The 15,502-nt window shown below is 41.1% G+C and overlaps 1 protein-coding gene across 3 annotated transcripts in view; it reads left to right on the top strand.

Annotated features, from left to right (window-relative positions):
* Window positions 1-3,669: 3,669 nt before the first annotated feature.
* Window positions 3,670-15,502, top strand: part of DPY19L3 (dpy-19 like C-mannosyltransferase 3) — a 114,488-nt gene continuing 102,655 nt past the window's right edge. For 2 of the 3 annotated variants that reach the window (XM_030202553.1, XM_030202555.1), the window contains exons 1-2: window positions 3,670-3,796; window positions 4,148-4,293. In XM_030202553.1, the coding sequence (XP_030058413.1) occupies window positions 4,188-4,293 (106 nt within the window). In that variant the 5' untranslated portion in view covers window positions 3,670-3,796; window positions 4,148-4,187. Of the gene's footprint in view, window positions 3,797-3,865; window positions 4,294-15,502 lie in introns of those variants that run through there. The other variant, XM_030202554.1, reaches the window with a different exon arrangement.

Consider the following 15,502-nt stretch of genomic DNA (forward strand, 5'->3'; position numbering starts at 1 on the left):
CCTTCCCCATGTTTTAACTTGTACAGCGCTGCGTAACCCTTGTAGTGCTATAGAAATGCTAAGTAGTAGTAGTAGTAGTAGTAGTAGTAGTAGCAGTTAGGAATTACATGTGGATCTGCACTATGTGTGCCTAAAGTTCATAGTGTGCAACTCCAAAGGGGGTGTGGCCATTGGAGGGGCATTCCCAGAAATTAGGTGTGATGTTATAGAATACCTGCATTTGCACACCTGCCATTAGTAGGAGGCAGGCACTGATGCAGTATGTGCGATCTTCCAAGCATAGGTTTTGGCGGACCACACCCTGAGGTAGCATTTTGCGAAACATGCCACATGTTGGTGGAGGTGTCCGTGCGCTATGAAGTATGAAAATAATTTGATGAAGGATTACTACTTTTGGAGTGTTTTAAAGTATTTTCTACAGAAGTGAAATATGTTTGTAAAAGTCAAGGATATATATTGGATTTTGCGAAAATAAATATTTTAATTTTTCAAGAACTTTGTCATGCTGTTTGGAACTGAATTTGAAAAAAGGAAAAAGTAACTATTAGATACAGCTGGGTTTTTTTGTTTGAGAATTTAGTATCCCCACTTATGTATTTGGACCGTTAAAATTCATTTATTAGTGGGGTGCGAGCATTTACACCACCTTTTTACAGGCGTAAATGCATGCTAAGCTAGTATTCTGTAAAGGTTGTTTTGTGCAGAGTGCCCTTTACAGAATACTATCAGTGCAGCTCATCCCAGTGCCCATATTTGGGCACCATTTATTGAATTATCCCCAATGTGAGTATTAAGATCATGCCCAGAGTATCCTGGCTTGTTCATTCTTGCGAAGATGTGTGCTAGACAAGCCCAATATAAATCCTGCACCTCAGAACTAGGATACTTCCCTGTACAACTAACCATATAAAACAAAAACAACAAAAAATCGAACTCCCTCTATTCTAACCTCATTGTGAAATACAAAATTCTAAAACCCCCCACCATGTCCTGGTAGCATTAATTCCAGATGGACACACACACAAAGTTACAGATTAGTTGACCACAGTTTTGAAATGTACAGATAAACACTAAGGGGGCATTTTACTAAGCAGCATAGGCACCTAAGTGCGCCCAACGCGCATCAGTTTTGAGTTACTGCCCGGCTACCGCATGGCCCTTGCGGTAATTTTATTTTTGATGCATGTCCGCTAGGCGCACCAGAAAATATTTTTATTTTCTGGAACGTGGGTGGTAATCATCATTCTACGCACGTAGACTATTACCGCCCGGTTACCGCGTGAGACCTTACCGCTAAGGTCTCAGACCCAAAATGGATGCACAGCAATTTTCATTTTGCCGCACATCCATTTTTGGCAAAAATTTTAAAAAGGCATTTTTTTACAGGTGTGCTGAAAAATGATTCTGCACGCACCCAAAACACGCATCTACACTACCGCAGGCCATTTTTCAGTGTGCCTTTGTAAAAGGGCCCTTCAAGGAAAACCCCAAGAAGCCATTCTATATTCAGTGGGCAGGGGGCGAGGGGAGGGGATGGGGATATTTGCGAATCATGGATGGGAAGTAGGGAAAGAAGTGCAAGGATCTAGGGACAGGGAATAGAGGGAAATCCAGAATGGAGGGGAAGGGAGAAGAGAGGTAGGTGTTCTGTTCCCTCTTACAGCCACCCTTGCCTCTCTCTCTCTCTCTCTCTCTAGCTTGTCTTACCAGTCTTCTCACACACCCAGCCTGCTCCCTTACTGCCCAGTCAGACATTGCTCCCAACCAGCTGGTAAATTAGGTCCCCTACTTAGCTAGCTCCCTCTACCCCCAAAAAAGTCACCCAGACTGCCTGCTTGCCTCTACCCCCTCCCAAGTAAGTCAATCAATCTACTTCCAGCTTCCCATCAAGCCTTGCTCCTTCAGTCTGTCCCATACCATTTGGTACAGTTGGTTAGATGCCACTACCATGCTGCTTTGGTTGAACTGCACAGGTGGCTGTACTCCAGTGTTGACAGGTGTCACCTAAATGTACAGCCCCAAGTTATTGGAAAACCAATATGCTGCTTCACACTTGGCAATAAATAGTCATTCCTAGCTCATCTGTTACTTATTTTCACTCCATCTTGATCAAGACTTGAACAGACATATCATTTGCCATTTGGCTTCCTGACCCCCTCCCTATGAAATGTTCTGCTGCTAGATGTGTGTTCTAAGAGCTTCCTTAAGAAATGTACAATGGGAGTAAAGATTTGGCTTTTGGCCAAGCCTTTCCTGAGTCTAGTTAACACTTTCACTGTGGGAAGCATTCACAACTCTTCTTGTCCTTAAGTTGTTGTTTTATTGAGTTTTGATTATCATGCAATTACACCCCTTCTTTTTGTTTTCCTCCGTCTTTTATTTTATTGTATTGTTTGATAGATTACACCTGCGATTATACACCACAGTTTTGTCAGTTCCCAGTCCACTGAAAACTGTGTGTGTCCAGTGGTGGTGCTTTTACTTCAGTACTGTGAAATTTTATAAAATGGGATATCAAAACAATCTCTGATGAATTTCTCTCCCTTCCACCCGCAGACCATCCCAAACAGTGAAACTGTAAGCTAGAGTGAGATTTTTTTTTCAGATGGTGTATCCAGGTATATATCTAGAAAAGTTTAAGTATGAAATTGCTTTGGAAATGAATGATATTTTTTTTTTATATATAGACAGAGAAGCAATGAGACTATTTTCAAAGGAATTTGTCCATATAACAAAGCAGTTACCTGCGTAAATTTTCCAGACTGAAATGTGCCCGCCACTCGATGGCTAAAAGTATGTGCATAGGTTCCAAAGCTGTTTGAGTCTGATAAAGGAGTTACTATGTGCGTTGGAACATTTGCTGCTATTTGGCTGCTAATTCCTGCTGGTTTATTTGGACTTGTAAATTATTAGGTGCAAGTGTCCCTGATGCAGCCTGTAGGAGGCAAAACTTAGCCATATCGGCCATTGTATGGTATAAATCCCGATGCCTAAATTAGGCAGACCTGGTGCATTCTATATAACAATGTGAATAGATTTGAGAAATGGCCATGACCCGCCCATTCCATGCCCACTTTTCAACTATGCAACTTAGAATATGTGCGCATGACATTTTAGAATACACTTACTTAGTTGTGCATATAAATTATAACTAATGGCAATTTGTGCCAATAATTGCTTAAGTGGCAATTATCGGCGCTGATTGGCTTAACTAATTAAGTTGTTCATGCAAATCCGGAATACTACTTAAGTTGCATCATATAGAATTTGAGGGGGGGGGGCGGTTAATGCTTAGGTTCTGAGCATGGACCCCAGGTGCGGTGAGAGGCAAACCGAAAAAAAAATTAGACCCTCAACTCACAAGCGACACCCTCAACCTCCGATCTCGTTTGGAATCTCTCCCTCTGTCTCAAACCCAACCCCCCCAGTCCAGCATCTCTCCGTGATTGTCAACTTTCAGCCGCCGCATCCCCCACCCAAGCTCCAACTTGTCTTTTGAGGTCGCACTCGCCCCCCCACATAAATTCTGCTACTTTCGTTCTTCGGCGACTGGTTCGTTCTCCGCTCTGACCGACGCAACCAACCAACCAATCAACTACTTCCTCCTTTCTCACTCAGGCGATGGCGTACCGCCCTCTCTGACGCTACTTCCTCCTGTTTCTCTGGCACTAGGCAGAACGCGGCTCAGCCCAGGCAGAGACAGAAGAGAAGTTGTGTTCGAGGGGGCGGGGCACTAAAGAAAGAAAATCGGTGGAGCCGGCGGTGGCGAAGAAGGATTCTAGGCATGAGTTTGAAGGTAGGGAGGGGGGGTGAACAGCCTGAGACTGAGGGAGAGGTACAGGATCGTTGTCGCCTGTCGGGCAGAAGAGATGGCAGGAGCACGGGGAAGGGAGGGGAGAGTACGGGTCCCCCAAAGGAGGTTAGCTTGAGAACCTCTTGATCCCCCAGTCCCTGAGTGCGCGAGCTAGCTGTCGAATGCGCGTGGCTTGGTATCTCTGCCCTCAATGAAATGGTCTTGATTTGGAAGTTAATTTTGCTGTTCGTATGTCTACAGGAGCAGCCATAAAAGACGTCTGCGTTTTGAATGTACATTTTTCAAGGAGGACTATTTTGAATATTGGTATTTCTCTACGTGTTTTATGTGTAGGGGTATTATATCGTAAGAGTTATCCGTGAAAACTGGCAGGATGTCTACCTTAAGACAAAGAAAAGGGACTAAAGCCTGGGATGCTACTCAGGAGGATCAGCAGCCACAAGAGAAGCATAGAACGCCTGAGGAGAAAGTGCAGTCTGGTGGGTACCAATAAGAGAGCTGTATTGCTGAGGATAGATTTGCTAATCTCTAGTTACTAGCAGAGTGCACAAAACATAATGAAACAGAAGTCATCCTTCTATGGTTTGCCAGAGGTGTTGTTGGGATGTTTACTATCATTGTACCCTCTGTAGTTGATATAAGGTTCCTTTTCAATTGCAAGTCTTGTTTTAAAGTGTAATTTCCCAAAGAAATCAAAGTAGCAAATATGGATGAGAAGAAACATATTTTTTAAATGTTTTAAACAAATTAGATGTGGAAATTTATATGCTCTGTTTTTTAAAAATTTGTATTTTATTGAAGTGTTCAAATATCTATAATCCACAACTTTCTTTGATCTGGGAAGAGCACAATCCCCCGGATTCTATATAACATGACTTAAGTTGTGTTTTCAAGTCGAGTCGTATTCTGGATTTGTGTGCACAACTTAAGTGGTTAAGCCAATCAGTGTCGATAATTGCCAGTTAGCAATCAATTATTGACACTAATTGGAATTAATTAGAATTTATGTGCAGAACTGTTCAAGCATATTCTATAATGTGATGTGTGTAAATTCTAAATTGCATAGTTGGAAAGGGCATGGAAAGGGTGTTTCTATAATGTATGTGCATGGTTATAGAATACATCCCAGTCCGCACATAATTTAGGCACTGTCATTTACTTGGCGTAACTACCTGCAACTAAATTTAGTTGCGCAGACAGGCACTTGGCATATTCTATAAACCATTTTGGTTTATTCTATAAAGTATGCCAAGGCATATTTCATTTCGGTGCTGATTTTTTTTAGGTGTGTGATATATATATATATATATATATATATATATATATATATATATATATATATATATATATAAAATCTAGTCCTATACATCTCAAGCCCTGGTATGATCAATCTATAAAGGACTACAACAACCTCTTCTTTAACTTACAAGGAAAATCTTGGAAGTAATGGAATATATTAATAACTTATTTAAAAGAAGCAATTCCAATTGGGAATGCTAAACATAAATATGATAAGTAACTTGCATGTACAAGGACATTTAAGAAAAAAGGTAGCACTTATGGCCAAGGTACATAGTTGTAATCGCAAAAATTGTTTCCTCCTAGATTGTGAGCCCTCCAGGGACAGAGAAATACCCAGTGTACCTAAATGTAACTCTCCTTGAGCTACTATTGAAAAAGGTGTGAGCAAAATCCAAATTAAAAAAATAAAAGTTTGAGTTGCTCATGGGACATCAGGAAGTATTATCACTTTATGACCACAGAAATCAATGTCCTTTTTAGAAAAATAAGCTTTATGAACAGAAACTTTATCTATTTATGTGCCAAAGGAAACCAGTAATGTTGCTCTCATGGAAATAGTGTTCTGAGAGGATTCTTAAAAAAAAAAAAAAACCCCAGTTAAATTGGTAATTGATGAATTTCCAGCACCTGTACAGCATCTATCTGGTTAAGCTCTAGGGCAGGAAAAGAGGAAACATAATACAACTTTGCAACGCCAATTGAATTATAATTACTTTACTACAACATTTCCTTGAAAGAAGTCTGAAATAAAATATTAGTTCATAACTATGGCATTCGTGGAATGTTCAAAAATCTCATTTTCTATGCCCTGACAGCATTCTCCAAACTTTGTATATAGTGGGTTCTCAAACTGGCAGTGATCCTTCATCCAAGGACTGCCAGACCAGAAGAATAACATCAGAACAGCGTACAGTACACTAGAAAAGCTGCCATCCACACTTGTAAATATCTTTCCCAAGTTTATAAAATCCTACGCAGTTGCATCCAGTCATACATTGACAAAACCAGCCGTGCCATAGAGCATATGAGATACGAGATACCACAAAGTCAGTAACCCAGAACAATCGGCTGTAGGATGGAAACCACGTATTCAAACGACGTTTAATATAAAAAAAAAGAATGGCACTGAGGACAAATGTATCCCCCCCCCCCAGGTCCAGAATATGACTTGCAGAATTCTCTCTCCTTCAAAGTCAGAATTGTTCTAACAAACATTTCCCGCCAAAATTTAAATTTGTGATCAAAGAACTTTCCTGCCTCAATTTTCCTACAACAATTCAAATTTGTTTTTGTTACATTTGTACCCCGTGCTTTCCCATTCATGGCAGGCTCAATGCGGCTTACATGGGGCAATGGAGGGTTAAGTGACTTGCCCAGAGTCACAAGGAGCTGCCTGTGCCTGACGTGGGAATCGAACTCAGTTCCTCAGTTCCCCAGGACCAAAGTCCATCACCCTAACCACTAGGCCACTCCTCCAATTTAATGACTTTCCTATCTCAATCTCTTGTCTTCTAGAAAACTAAAAAAAAAAAAATGCTCACCTCAAACTCCGGTCAAGCAGGTTTGAGAACCCTCTATACAAAGACAAACTGCAGACCTCAATCATGATGCCAGCTGCATAACCCTTTAAGAAAATGTGGGCAGTCATTTAGTTATATACACACATTTATTTTGTTTCGGTACGATTTTTCATTTGTGTGTTTAGCATTCACTCTATTTCTCATTTTGACACCTTTATTTGAATTTTTCTGTGTCGTGTGAGCTCTTATCCACGTTTCATCTGTTATAGAGGTTGGCCATTATGGTTCTGCTGTCATATGCTGCTGATGTTGATTTGGTTTACAAATTTTTGCATATTTGTTGACATACGGGCGTGTTATTTAGTTTGTGCTTTTCAAATGTATGCTTATTTTATATGTTGCATCTTTAAAGGGTCCTTTAACTAAGGTGTGCTAACGGATTTAGCACAGGCTAAATGCTAATTAGCCCATAAGAATAAAGTGGGCTTAGCATTTAGGTCTAGATTCTATATAGTACCCTTAAAAAATCGGCCCTGAAGTGAAAAATGCCTAAGCGTATTCTATAAATTATGCCTTCATTTAGGTGTACTTTATAGAAAAAGACTAAAATCTCCACGGGGTTTATAGAATACATCGAGTGCCTTTGCGCAGCGGCTGGTGCAGAATTGAAGAACAGCCAGCATCACAAGAAAAGTAAGTCCCACTAGGATACAAGAACTCCATGATAGAATCTAATCTCTCTCTCTGCTCCAAATTGGACGAATTATGGTGGCATATGTTGTTAATAGCCAGCATAGTCAGTACAACCATGGGAGGGCAGAATGGGTTAAAGAAATGGCTCCTAAATTATTACTGCAGAATTGTGAGAGAGGATGTTAGAAGTCTAAGCCTTCCATCGTCCAACTTGGAGAAATACAATAGTCCAACAGAGGTTAAGATATCAAATAAAGATAGAAGAGAACCAACATTAAAAAAGGGCATGAGGGAAAAAAATAGAAAAATGCACTGAAATACGTAAAAATAGATAAGCAATTGAACAGCGAGGTCTAGCCAGTCCCCTGCTACTACTTCAATACAAGATCCTTGGTCAACAAGGCTATAGTAGTGAGGGACTGGTTGGAACTCGAACAGCCTGGATTGGTGTTTGTGATAAAAACATGATCACAATCAAGAGAGGATCCAGTCCTACGAGACCTCTTACCAGAGGATATAAAATCACACGTTTATTTTGTGCATCCAAAAGAGGTGATGGGGTGGCAAAAATGTATAAAAAAATTTTATAATGTTCAGATTGAGGTGAGTTATCAGTCATCTTGCTTAGAATTATTATCACGCAAGATCAGAGATGCTTCATTACTAGGTAGTTTACAATGTACTATATGCTACTGTACTCCAAGGAAGTGGAAAGAAGCCAAAGGAGAATTCTATGAACTTACGATGATTCAAAGTCTAAAACCCGGAGCACAATTAATTGTAGGTGACATAAATCTTCTTTTAGATGATGAGAATGAGAAAAACACCAAGGACTTTAAAATGTTTCTAGAAAACATAAACATGAAGATAATTCCAGCCCAAGGAACACATCAACTAGGCCACCAGCTTGACTTTATAGACTGGAGTACAGATTCTGAGACCCAAATGAGGATAAAGGCTGGTTGCCCCTAATTTGGTCTGACCACTACCAATCACATGTGCCAGTATATTGGCAAGAAGACCCCTTAGATAAAAAGAATAAGATAACCAAACAGGAATTAAGAGAAGTACGCAAAAAAATTGATAACGAAGTCTTCTGGTCTAAAGTGGAAGAAAATCTGAAAGAATCAGATTATCAAGTAACCATCACCCAGTGGAACAGCTTTATAGAGCCAAAACGAAACAATAGCTGCTAAAAAACTGAAAAAGGTCACAACAAGGAGTAAGAAACATTGGTTTAATGAAACCTTACTAAACTTGAAGCAATCCTGTAGGAAATTAGAGAGAATATGGTGGAAAACCCAGAGTAAAACAGCTAGAGAAGACTGGAGAAGAATCATAAATGTATACAAATTTCAAAATAACGAAGCCAAACAGCAGTACTTTTCTGAAAAAATAGGGAAAGGTAGACCAGATATTTAAAAAAAACAAAACACTATATCAGATAATGGAATATCTAATGAGTCCAGAAGAATTAATAGAAACAACAAGCATACTGCAAACTGTTTAGCACAACACTTTGAGGACAAAATAAAAATTGTAAGAAATACAGGAAAAGGGAAGGCAATAAATCTCAATGATTACGAAGAAATTATCTCCAGACAGAAGAAAAGAGAATGTGCAGCAGATAGAAACTAGTCAGAACCTTTCACCTGTTGAGACAAAGGTATTCAAGAATTTAATGCTAAAATACTCAAAGTCCCAATGCCAATTAGAGATACCTGTCCAGTTAACTTTCTGAAGGGTTTGTCAGTAAATACACTCGTTCTAGGAATGACATGGATAAAAGAATCCTTAAATACAGGCTCTTCTCCAAGACAACTTGGCAAAATTATACTTGCTCCCATCCCAACAAATCAGAAAGGAGACCTAGAAGATGTCACCAACTGGTTCACGAATTCAGGAAAATCGTGAGTACTGGCCATCAAATAGCACTGATGCAGTTTGACCTCTCAGGTGCCTTTTGATATAGTTGACAAATGGGCATCATGTCCATATCTTAAACTGAATTGTGAGAAAAGAAAGATTTTTAGTAATCACAGCACCTACCATGGATGTGTCAAACATACAACTACAATTCAATGGAATACCACTGAAAATTGAAAAAGAACTGAAAATAACAATTGACAAATACCTAACCTTTGATAAACAATGTTAGCAAATGAATAAAAAAAACCTTCAGTGTACTCACAAAAACTCAGGAGACTAAGTCATTGCTTCAGCCGAGACAATTTTAGACTATTGGTACAATCTCTCATTCTTGCACAAATCGATTATTGCAACGTATTATATGTAGACTGTACAACATCAGTTAGAAAAAAGATACAGACAGTACAGAATGTTGTAGCTAGTCTGATCTTTTCTAAATCAAAATACGAGAGAGTAATTCCTTTGTACATCACATTACACCAGCTACCATTTGAAGCGAGAGGGATTTTTAAACTCTGCACCATGATACACTAATTTTCTACATGGCAAAATGCCAGAATATCTAAACCTTTGGATAATACTACCCAAAAAGAGACTGAGAAGAATGAAAGGAAATATTCTGGATTTAGTATTTCCATCAACAAAAGGTGTCGGATTTAAGGCAGTACACTCAACAACCTTATCCTACCTATTGAGAAAATGGTGCAACGATATACCAGTGACAATAAGATCAATATCAGAGTACGGAATTTTCCGTAAACAGTTGGATTCATCTATTCAGAAAATATGTGTTAGGGAATGACCTATAATGTGTACAGCACCATAATACCCCTCAAGTACAACTGTTATGATCCTAAACTGTAACAGTGTTTTTCTTCTTGAAATGTGTTGAGTCTAAAATGTAACAATGTACTTGATCTCTTAATAAAAGTCACACTGAACCCAGTGTGGGAATGCTTGCGACTAATAAGAAATAAAGTAAAATAAATTAGTCTAGTTCCCCACCCCCAGTCCCATAGAAAGAGACCTCCCTGGTAGTTTAGTGTCCCCCTCCCCTTACCCATAAGAAGAGACAGAAGCGATGCCCACTTGATCCTGTCGCTGGGTGCCGTCATGTTCAAAATGGCAGTGCCCCAGGATGCACTGGGTAGGGCGCTGCCATTTTTGAAAGTGACAGCACCCAGAGACAGGAGTGAGTGGGCCTCACATCTGACTTTCTTCTAGGTACTGGGAGGGCACTAGACTACCATGGAGGTTTTTGGTTATGGGATGGGGGTATTAAGACTAATGTTGGCATGTGGGGTGTGTGGGAAGGAGGGAGAGTTAGCATTCCTAAATGGAGATGCCAAGTTATAGAATTGCCCCCATAGATTGTAAATTCCTTGGAGAGAGGGATACAACTGAAAAAAAGATGTGACAGAAATTCAGATACTGAGGGTGCCCAATCAGCTGTAGAGTTAGGACCTGTGGAGGGGCATTTTTGATATGACGTCTAAGTCCGACTTTAGACGTTTTGCAAAAAACATCCAAAATCTGAATAAGAAAGAAGTTAATTTTCCAAAAAGAAAAATGTCTATCTTTTGTTTTTGAAAATACTGTTAATAACAAGGTTTTGTACTTTGGACGTTTTGTGTTTTGGTCCATTAAAAAAAAAAAACGTCCACGTGAAAAACATAGAAAATCATGCTATTGGGATGTAGGAGGGGCCAGCATTTTTAGTAGACTGGTCTCCCAGACATCCCAGGAGATAAATGGGGCACCCTAATGGACTTCAAAAACATGCTCCCAGGTACACATCTCACCGTTGCTTCCTTATTTTGTCTGCTGAGCCCCCCCAAAACCCACTTCCCATCTGTAGAAACAGCCCTTATGGGTGAAGGGGGTTACCAATATGTGTGTACAGTGGGTTTCTGGTGAGCTTTGGATGGCTCACAAGTTTCCACCACAAATGTGACAGGTAGAGGGAGATAGGGACCAGAGTTCCCCATGCCTTGGTGCACTGCACTGTCCACCACATTACTCCAGGGACCTGCATGCTGCTCAAATAGATCTGGCTGTAACATCTGAGGCTGTCACAGAGGTTGCTAAATCATTTTTGTATTCACATTGGTGGGGGGTAGGAGGGGGTCAGTGACCAGTGGGGGAGTGTTTGGGGGGAACCCCTGATTCCTTCCAGTTGTCATCTGGTCATTTAGGGCAACCTTTTGTGCTATATTTGTTATAAAAACAGGTCTAAACGTCTTAGTTTTAGTCCTGGACAGTTTTGTTTGTTCCATTATGGCTGAAAAACGTCCAAGGGGCGTGTTAAAGGCGGGATCTGGACGTTCCTAAGTAACATAGTAACATAGTAGATAACGGTAGAAAAAGACCTGCACGGTCCATCCAGTCTGCCCAACAAGATAACTCATATTTGCTGCTTTTTGTGTATACCCTACTTTGATTTGTACCTGTGCTCTTCAGGGCACAGACCGTATAAGTCTGCCCAGCACTATCCCTGCCTCCCAACCACCAGCCCCTCCTCCCAACCACCGGCTCTGGCACAGACCGTATAAGTCTGCCCAGCACTATCCTCACCTCCCAACCACCAGCCCTGCCTCCCAACCACCAGCTCTGGCACAGACCGTACAAGTCTGTCCAGCACTATCCCCGCCTCCCAACCACCAGTCCCGCTGCCCACCACCGGCTCTGGCACAGACCGTATAAGTCTGCCCAGCACTATCCCCGCCTCCCAACCACCAGCCCCGCCTCCCGATCTTGACTAAGCTCCTGAGGATCCATTCCTTCGGCACAGGATTCCTTTATGCTTATCCCACGCATGTTTGAATTCCGTTACCGTTTTCATTTCCACCACCTCCCGCGGGAGGGCATTCCAAGCATCCACTACTCTCTCCGTGAAAAAATACTAAGTGTTGGGAACGCCCAGATCCCGCCTTTAACATGCCCCTGACACGCCCCCTTGTGATTTGAACGCACTTCTGACGGACTTCATAGAAAAACGTCTAACAATTGGTTTTAAACATACCAATTTGGACGTTTTTGTGAGAAAAACGTCCAAATGCAGATTTATGCTGCTTTTGGACGTTTTTCTCTTTTGAAAATGAGCTCCATAATCACACAAAGCTGCTGGTATGAATGTAATGCCAGTTCTCACCAATCTTCTACAGCAAAATGTCCATTCACTACACAGAACAGTGCTCTTGTAGAAACAAATAGTTGGCCTGAGGCAGCTTGCAGTCCAGGTTGGGGTTTTGTTCTTCCCTGTATTGGCAAAGCTCCACTGTTTTTATGTACTGAACTTGCTGGCCAGCCAGAAAGTCCTTGATAGTTTTCAGATACCTGGGAGTGTGTGTTTGGGCCTTGCTAGCCTGAGGCCTGCTTAAGACTGCTTATTGAACTACAGAAGCGTTGTCTCTCTTGTTCTCGGTCCTGTGACGTAACAGGCCTCAGGATTAAATTAAATAAAACACTTGTGTTCACCTATATCCCTTGTCCGTCTGTGTTATTCCACAGGCCCACCCTCGCCTATCGTTTAGGGTGTCAAAACACAGAATAATTAAAGGAGAGCCAGAAATTGGGTGAGTATCCATGGTATTCCAACACTGGATCCGGAGTGGCCTAGTGGTTAGGGTGGTGGACTTTGGTCCTGGGGAACTGAGGAACTGAGTTCGATTCCCACTTCAGGCACAGGCAGCTCCTTGTGACTCTGGGCAAGTCACTTAACCCTCCATTGCCCCATGAGCCTGCCATGAGTGGGAAAGCGTGGGGTACAAATGTAACAAAAATAAAATAGATACTATTGGAGATTCTACGTGGAATGTTGCTACTATTGGAGATTCTACATGGAATGTTGCTATTCCACTAGCAGCATTCCGTGTAGAAGGCTGCGCAGGCTTCTGTTTCTGTGAGTCTGATGTCCTGCACGTACGTGCAGGACGTCAGACTCACAGAAGCAGAAGCCTGCGCGGCCACATTGGTGATCTGCAAGGGCCGACTTCTACATGGAATGTTGCTTGTAGAATAGCAACATTCCATGTAGAATCTCAAATGGTAGCAACAGTGGAGGAGTGGCCTAGTGGTTAGGGTGGTGGACTTTGGTCCTGAGGAACTGAGTTCGATTCCCACTTCAGGCACAGGCAGCTCCTTGTGACTCTGGGCAAGTCACTTAACCCTCCATTGCCCCATGCAAGCCGCATTGAGCCTGCCATGAGTGGGAAAGCGCAGGGTACAAATGTAACAAAAAAAAACTGCATATATAATAGAAGAAGAGGTTCATTTGTACAGATAGTATGTATGAGTACTTTGCTTCACTACTGCTCATATCCTAGCATTGCACGTAAATTCACCTAGCACAGCAAGTTGGGAAGGAGCATAGTCACATTAATGCGTGTCTCTGCACCCTGCCACTGGCTGTCGCTTCGCAGCCTTATGTAAATCTCTCCAGGTTTCACTAGCATAATCCTTTTTACTGCCTGAATTTTAGAACCACTTTCTGCTCTGCTTGTCTCTTCCCTGGGCCACAACTGCTAGCTGTGCTGTGACTCACTGATGATTAGGGTGATCACCATCAGTCCAGCCCAGCCTTTACTTAGCTCCACTTACACCCCCAGATCACCTAAGATGCAGCAGCCCTGCTGCATAGGAGTGGGGAAGGGGGGAAAAGTGGGAGAGAGAGAGATACAGGAAAGGGATGGAGAAGGTCAAACTGGGCAGTAGGTGGCAGTGCCTGGGTGGGGCTTGAAGACACAGGGCTGAATATGAGCACTGTTTGGCACTCAGGGTCATGGGTAAATCACAGACCTTGTGAAGAGTGAAAGGGGCACAAGTACAACTTAGATTCGAGGAAGAGGGAATTGCTATTTTTGGTTTTTCATCCACTGCCAGCCCACACTTTCTTTTCAGACATTTGCCCCTCCCTCCCGCCCCCATAAGTGCTTGGAACCAGAGCTGTAGCGTTGGTAAAAATGTACCGACTCTGATTGCAGTTTCAAAATAAAAAAAACTTACATTTACTATATATTATAGCTTTGTATCATTGTATACTTATATATATTTTTTGTCAGGTTCTTTGTTCATACTTCAGATAAATATATTTTGTGATCTATTAATCCAAATTTTGTACATAAAGAAATATTCTATGTTTCTATAATCTTATTTCTGTATTATAACTAAAGGGGCCCTTTTGCTAAAGTGCAGTAAAGCTTTTATAGTTTTTGTGCGATACTTATCCAAATAATCATGTGGCAACTTCTGTTGGAATGTATTGTATTTTTACATGCATTGCCTGTCACCTATTATTTCTCTGCTATTACTCTGTGACCTCTGATGTGAATTACTTAGAGAGGTCACACAGCTATGCAACTTCCTGTGTGGGGTGTAGATGCAGCACATGCAGCACATGGAGCACATGGAGCTCATGATCTCTCCTAACCTGAGAGGATCTATGGTGGTGTGAGCATCCATTACCATCTAAGCACATGGAAGGAGCTGATAATACAAATGTATAGTAATATGTATATATAAGCCTGTCTGATTATAATCTAACTGCAAACTGTGAGTAAACAGATGTTTTGTTACTTCAACTTTAAAGTGACTCAGCAGTGAATTATTCAGGGGTGAATGAGAGAGAGATGAAGAAAGAAATTAACATTTCTAAAGCTGAAGCTGTGTGTACTAAAATCTGCTAATTATTTACTACAAATAATCCAACAAAAGGGTTATGGGCCCAGGGGCCAGGAATTGAAAAAGAAGAGAAATATTACCAGGCAGAAAAAAAGGCCACATTTTTCTCTTAAGTTTTAAAGGAAAGATTCAGTCTGTCTCTCTCTCCCCCCACACAGCAGACAGAAGGCTAAGAAAATGGCTGAGGGAAGAAATTCACCATTTTTCTATTCTCTCAAGGTGCCTAAATTAACTGAGTTTAATTATCGGCAGTGGGAACTAAGATTCATATGTCTCCTTCGAGCAAAAAGATTAAATATATGCTTAGACAAAGACAGAACAGCTGAAAATATGGCTGAATGGGACAATGCAAACTATTATGTGAAGTGCATGCTTTTGGAAGCTCTCTCAGAGAAACAAGCCATATTAGTGGAGGGAAAAGATACACCAAAGGACATTTTATATAAACTGAGAACTATGTATGCAACTACATATGCAAAGCAGCAACCAATTTGGCTGGCAGAGTTGAATGAAACCAAATTAAGGGATAAAAGTAAATGTAATGATCACATTATGTATCTTATGT

Source organism: Microcaecilia unicolor, chromosome 5 (assembly GCF_901765095.1).
Source record: "Microcaecilia unicolor chromosome 5, aMicUni1.1, whole genome shotgun sequence".
NCBI lineage: Eukaryota > Metazoa > Chordata > Amphibia > Gymnophiona > Siphonopidae > Microcaecilia > Microcaecilia unicolor.